The 6,767-nt window shown below is 41.4% G+C and overlaps 1 protein-coding gene across 11 annotated transcripts in view; it reads left to right on the forward strand.

Moving 5' to 3' along the window:
* Positions 1-4,914, forward strand: part of LOC132381790 (centrosomal protein of 63 kDa-like) — a 156,306-nt gene extending 151,392 nt beyond the window's left edge. For all 11 annotated transcript variants that reach the window (XM_059951400.1, XM_059951427.1, XM_059951369.1 and 8 more), the window contains one exon: positions 4,039-4,914. In XM_059951400.1, coding sequence (XP_059807383.1) covers positions 4,039-4,188 — 150 coding nt within the window. In that variant the 3' untranslated portion in view covers positions 4,189-4,914. The remainder of the gene's footprint in view (positions 1-4,038) is intronic.
* Positions 4,915-6,767: the final 1,853 nt, after the last annotated feature.

Genomic DNA, 6,767 nt, shown 5'->3' on the forward strand with positions numbered 1-6,767 from the left:
ATTACCTAAGGTTACCCATAGCCCTCTATTTTTCTAAGCTCCATGTATCTATCCAGGAGTCTCTTAAAGGACCCTATTGTATCTGCCTCCAGCACCGTTGCCCATTCCGCGCACTCACCACTCTCTGCGTTTTGAAACAAAGCTTAACCGTGACATATCCTCTGTGCCTTCTTCCAAGCACCTTAAAACTGTGCTCTCTCATGTTAGCCATTTCAGCCCTGGGAAAGAGTCTCTGAGCATCCATATGATCAATGCCTCTGATCATCTTATACATCTCTATCAGGTCACCTCTCATCCTCCACCACTCCAAGGAGAAAAGGCCGAGTTCACTCAACCTATTCTCATAAGGCATGCTCCCCAATCCAGGCAACGTCCTTGTAAATCTCCTCTGCACCCTTTCTATGGCTTCCACATCCTTCCTGTGGTGAGGTGACCAGAACTAAGCAGAGTACTCCAAGTGGGGTCTGACCAGAGTCTTATACAGGTGTAACATTACCTCTCGGGTCTTAAGCTCAATCCCACAGTTGATGAAGGTGAATGCACCGTATGCCTTCTTAACCACAGTGTCAACCTGTGGAGCTGCTTTGAGCGTCCTATGGACTTGGACCCCAAGATTCCTCTGATCCTCCGCACTGCCAAGAGACTTACAAGAAATACTATATTCTGCCATCACATTTGACTTACCAAAATGAACCACCTCACACTTATCTGGGTTGAACTCCATTTGCCACTTCTCAGACCAGTTTTGCATCCTATCGATCTCCCGATGTAACCTCTGACAGCCCTCCATACTATCCACAACACCCCCAACCTTTGTGTCATCAGCACTTTTACTAAGCCATCCCTCCACTTCCTCATCCAGGTCATTTATAAAAATCACGAAGAGAAGGTGTCCCAGAACAAATCCCTGAGGCACACCACTCATCACCGACCTCCATGCAGAATATGACCCGTCTACAACCACTCTTTGTCTTCTGTGAACAAGCCAGTTCTGGATTCAGAAAGCAATGTCCCCTTGGATCCCATGCCTCCTTACTTTCTCAATAAGCCTTGCATGAGGTACCTTGCCAAATGCCTTGCTGAAATCCATATGCACTACATCTACTGCTCTACCTTCATCAATGTGTTTAGTCACATCCTCAAAAAATTCAATCAGATTCATAAGGCACGACCTGCCTTTGACAAAGCCATGCTGACTATTTCTAATCATATTATGTCTCTCCAAATGTTTATAAATCCCTACCTCTCTGACTCTTTTCCATCAACTTACCAGCCACTGAAGTAAGGCTCATCGGTCTATAATTTCTTGGGTTATCTCTACTCCCTTTCTTGAATAAGGGAACAACATCTGCAACCTTCCAATAAATCATTGTCAGAGGCTCAGCAGTCTCCTCCCTTGCCTCCCACAGTAGCATGGGTTACATCTCCTCTGGTCCCAGAGACTTATCCAACTTGCTGCTTTCCAAAAGCAGTACCAAAGTAAAGTATTCATTAAGTACCTCTGCTATCTCCTCCGATTCCATACACACTTTCCCACTGTCACACTTGATTGGTCCTATTCTCTCACGTCTTCTTGCTCTTAACATACTTGTGGAATGCCTTGGGGTTTTCTTTAAATCTGCTTACCAAGGCCTTCTCATGGCCCTTTCTGTCTCCCCTAATTTCATTCTTAAGCTCCTTCCTGCTAGCCTTATAATTTTCTAGATCTCTATCATTACCTAGTTTTTTGAAACTTTTGTAAGATATGTCCTATCTATCTCCCCTTCAGCCCTCCTGAATAATTGGAGTTTATCCAATTTTTGCTCCAACTCCTTAAGGTGATTGTTAAAAGCTGCTGCTGGATGCACTTCCAGCAGTTATAGTTGTCAGGGACACTGGAGGTCTCTCTGCTTTCCTACATTTCACAAGAGGAGCATTCAACTATCCTGCCTGACAATGTTTTCTCTCATTTGTAATGATAGTGTGCACAAAAATCTTGTGCTGTGCAGTTTTTTGCCCATTGACAACAACGTATGCACTGAATTTTGTATATTCAAATATTCATTTTAGCATTACACTGTCAGTAAGAACTTTGATCTCCTATGGGTTTGATTGTTTTTACTCTTGTTATCTGCACTCTTGTGAAACATATGTAGCCGGGCTGTAGCCGGTAATGTAGGATTTTTTTGCCAAAGCTTTTGCACAGCGCCTATATGTGATTTGCTTGCTAAATGATGCAGACTCCACATTGTCAACACCATCTCCATCAGAAACCAGAAAAGGAAATGTGACTGTGTACAATTGTAAAATGTGCTTAACATGCCAACAAGGTAGAGGGTGCAGCACGCAGGACTGCTGATGGATCTCGGCCCGAACCGTCAACTGTACTCTTCTCCGTGGATGCTGTCTGGCCTGCTGAGTTCCTCCAGCATTTTGTGTGTATTGCTTGGATTTCCAGTATCTACAGGTTTTCTCTTGTTTGTGAAGGTGGAGGGTGACAACCTTTTGTGCGCAGTTATAACAGTTACAGCACAGAAACAGGACTTCTTGGCCCTTCTAGTCTGTTTACATTCCTTTGTGCGCTAGTAGCATTAACTAATATTTCACAACCAATATTGAATTCCCTCCCAAACTTCACCTCTTCCCTTCCCTATTTTAAACTTCTCCCCTTTTGGTCACCTTTTGATTCTGTTTCCTTCTACGGCTGTCTTAGACATAAAGCTGCTGTGAATTATTACAAGGTATTTGACTGTAAAAGTATACTATAAATGTATGTTACTGTAAAATCTGTCATTTCAGATGATTACACAGCTGATGAACTATACCTCAGTATTTACTATGATTCTGGAAATTTGTCCTGCTCCCCTCTAAAACTTTGGAATAAATTCTGTGTTGCAGTAACCTATGCATGCTGTCATTGTCCCTTTGGAAAGAAAATGCTTAGCCATTGCTTAACGTGTACTCCTTTCCCATGGTTCTGCCTAATTCTAAATCATATAATCTGTCCACTGCACAGTTGCTTTTGAAAGTATTTGGAAATCTTTCAATTAAATTTTCTCGATGCATGTTTTACCTGAGTAAAAACTCAAATTTTCTAAGACTTAAAAACACCTGTGTCTTTAAACTAGCTATTAATCCCATTTTTGGATGAGGCATGGTTATAAAGTGTGCAAATGATACCTATTTGGTGATAAACAATGAAGATGGGTATGGATTTACAGATCTTTATCAGCTAGGCCAGTGTGCCAAGGGTTGGAAATTAGAGTTTAATTTGGATAACTGGCATTTTGGGAAGACAAATTGAGGGAAGGGCCTTCATGGTAATGGTTGGGGCGTGAGTAAGTGTTGTAGAACAGAGGGACCAATTACATGGTATCACGGGTGTAGAGGGCTTTTTGTACACTGACCTTCATTGCTCCGGCATTAAGTATAGAAATTGGGATCTTATGTTGCAGTTGTAGATGAGAAACACAGGAATATTGCCATTTGGAATATTGTGTTCAATTTTGGACACTACTAAATGGAAGCTGAAAAGAGTATAGAGGAGATTTATGAATAAGTTGCCAGTACATGAGGGCTGTTTCATGGGGAGAGGAGGTTGAGCAGGCTGGGATTTTGGAGTTTAGGGAAGTGAGGTTTAATCTTATCAAGGTGTATAAAATCATGAGGAGCATAGAAAGGGTTAAATGCAGTCTTTTTCACCAAGGTATAGATTTAGAATAGGAGGAGAAAGATTTAAAATGGATCTGATGGGCAACTTCTCCACCCAGAGTGTGGTCTGAGGTGGATGAGGTGCCAGAGACAGTTGCATTAACATTGAAGAGATTTGGGCAGGTACATGGATGGGAAGGTTAAGAAGGCCAAGCAGAAGCACGTGGGACTAGCTCAAATGGGAATCCAAGTTAGATGGCCTGGAAGGCCTGTAGTGTGATGTAAATGTTTTCCTCAGTTATGGGTCTCTGTTGGTGACTGAGCACGCAAGATAAATTAATTCACACTAATACTACTGTACACGTGCCTGTAAAATGTCAATAATCCTCTCTTGCTGTTTTATTTCAGAGCCTAGCAGTTGAATCTTCTAATACGTCAATAGCAGCCAAGTTTATTGAGGCTGAGGATATACGGTCACAGCAACTCTTAAAACAACTGGACATGCATATTGAGGAACTGAAAATTGAAAGCGAAAGAACTGTTGATAAATACAAATGATCTACAGTTGGAAGGGCAGCTCATGGGCTTACTTTGGTGGAAATTCTACTGTGCGAGAATCAGTAATTTGAAGCTATTGTATAGGTTGTTGAGTCTCAGTGATTGACCTGTATGGTTCCTTGAAAGGCATCTCATGTATATTAAGTATGAGTTTGCCATCTTGTCTATCTTCTGAGTTCTTTGTTTGCGATACTGTGGCTTTTTGTTCTCCCTTAAGTTATACTGGAAAGGCAAGACAGTGTTGATAGTGTACTGCTGAAGTTGTGCCCCTATATCCATCAAAGAATCTGTCCTTTTATAGATAAGGTAACTAAGCCAAGGATTTAATATTGGAACTGCTAAGCTGCAAGTTTTACTTGTATGACCACAACACTGAGCATTTGCTGACATTGGTGCTGTGCTAATTGTGTTCATCAGATTATCCAACATGCAAGAAATACACACTGAATGTCTTGAGTTTAAAATAACGGTGCATTTTATTTTGTATATTGATGTGAACTGATGAGTGAAAATAGATTTCCAACCTCTAATAACATTCTTCAATGCAAACAGAGTTGAGAAACATTGTCTTTAGATTATTTTATCCATAGCCTACCTTGTGCTGCAAGTATTTGATGGAAAATTGTAAGTACTGAAAATACAAATTTATGAAGCTGGTTTTTGAGCTGAAGCTTCCATCAATAATGTCTTTATTTAACATAGATTTATCAATAAATTTTATATAGAATTAAAGCAGCTATTTTCTTTTTTTTTAATGGGTGTTGGCTGTAGGTTCAGCCAGCATTTCAATGTTTGTCCTAGTTACCCTTGAGAAGCTGGTGATGAGCTGCAACAGTCCTTGTGATGTGGGTATACCGAAGTGAGTTCCAAGATTTTGGCCCACAAACAGTATATTTCCATAAGGCCATAAGACATAGGGAGCAGAATTAAGCTATTCACCCCATCTAATCCTGCTCTGCCATTCCGTCATGGTTGATTTACTATCTCTCTCAAATCAGTTCTGCCTTCTCCCTGTAACCTTTGATGCCCTCACTAATCAAGAACCTATCAACCACTGCTTTTAATATACCCAAAGACTTGGCCTCCACAGCCATTTCCCACAATAAATTCCACAGATTCACCACTCTCTGGCTTAAGAAATTCTTTCTCATCTCTGTTCTAGAGGGATGTCCTTCTATTCTGAGTCTGTGCTGTCAGGTCCTAGACTTTCCCACGATAGGAAACATCCTCTCCATGTCCACCTACCTGAGCATTTCAGTAGGTTTCAATAAGATTCTCCCCCACCCCCAATTCTTCTATACCATGAGGTACGGAGCCAGAGTCATCAAACACTCCTCATACATTAACCCTTTTATTCTTGAAATCATTCTCATGAACATGCTTTGGGCTCTCTCTGATGCCAGCAGATCCTTTCTTAGATGAGGGGCCCATAACTCTCACAATTACACATTAGCTATAGGAGCAGAATCAATGATATTCAGCCCATCTTGTCTATTCCACCATTCAATTATGGCTGATTTATTACCCTCTCAACCCCATTCACTGCTTTCTGTCCATAATCTTTGATGCCCTTAATAGTATAGTCAAGGAACACACACAAAATGCTGGTAGAACACAGCAGGCCAGGCAGCATCTATAGGAGAAGCACTTGTCGATGTCTCAGCCCAAAACGTCGACAGTGCTTCTCCTATAGATGCTGCCTGGTCTGCTGTGTTCCACCAGCATTTTGTGTGTGTTGCTTGAATTCCCAACATCTGCAGATTTCCTCGTGTTTGCTAATATAGTCAATGACCTGGCTTCCGGAGCTGTCTTTGGCAATGAATTCCGCAGATTGTTGTTGGACAATTGGGGTTTGGACTCCCATAGATACCCCTGCCCACCCATCACAGTCCCAGCTCAACGTCACATTCTTGTTTATAAAACCTCAACGTCACATCCTTGTTTATAAAACCTCAACGTCACATCCTTGTTTTTATATGAATAAATTCTAACATTGCATTGGCCTTGCATGGACACAACCTGCAAGTTGACCTATAGAGAGGGAATTCTGTATGAAGAATCTCAAGTCTCTTTGTGTCTCTGAATTCTGAGTTTTCTGCCCATTTAGCAAATAGTCTGTGCCTTACCAAACACTTTCCTACACTGTATTCCATCTGCCACTTCTGTTAATCTACCTAAGTCACTCTGAAGACTCCCTGCTTCCTCAACACTACCTGCCCATCCACCTACCTTTGTATCACCCACAAAATTGGCCACAAAATCTTTCAATTCTGTTATCCAAATCATTGACATATAATGTGAACAGAAGTGGTCCCCAATACCAACTCCTTTGGAACACCACTAGTCACCGACAACCAACCAGAATAGGCTCCCTTTATTTCCACTTTTTGCCTTCTGCCATTCAACCAATTTTCTATCCATTGTAGTATCTTTCAGTATTACAATGGGCTCTGGGCTCTTACGTTATATAGCAGCCTCATATGCATCACTTTGTTGAAAGTCTCATGAAAATCCAAGTAAAGAACATCCACTGATTCCATTGTCTATCCTGCCTGTTAGTTCCTCAATGGATTCCGACA

The sequence above is a fragment of the Hypanus sabinus genome, chromosome 2, assembly GCF_030144855.1.
Source record: "Hypanus sabinus isolate sHypSab1 chromosome 2, sHypSab1.hap1, whole genome shotgun sequence".
Lineage (NCBI taxonomy): Eukaryota > Metazoa > Chordata > Chondrichthyes > Myliobatiformes > Dasyatidae > Hypanus > Hypanus sabinus.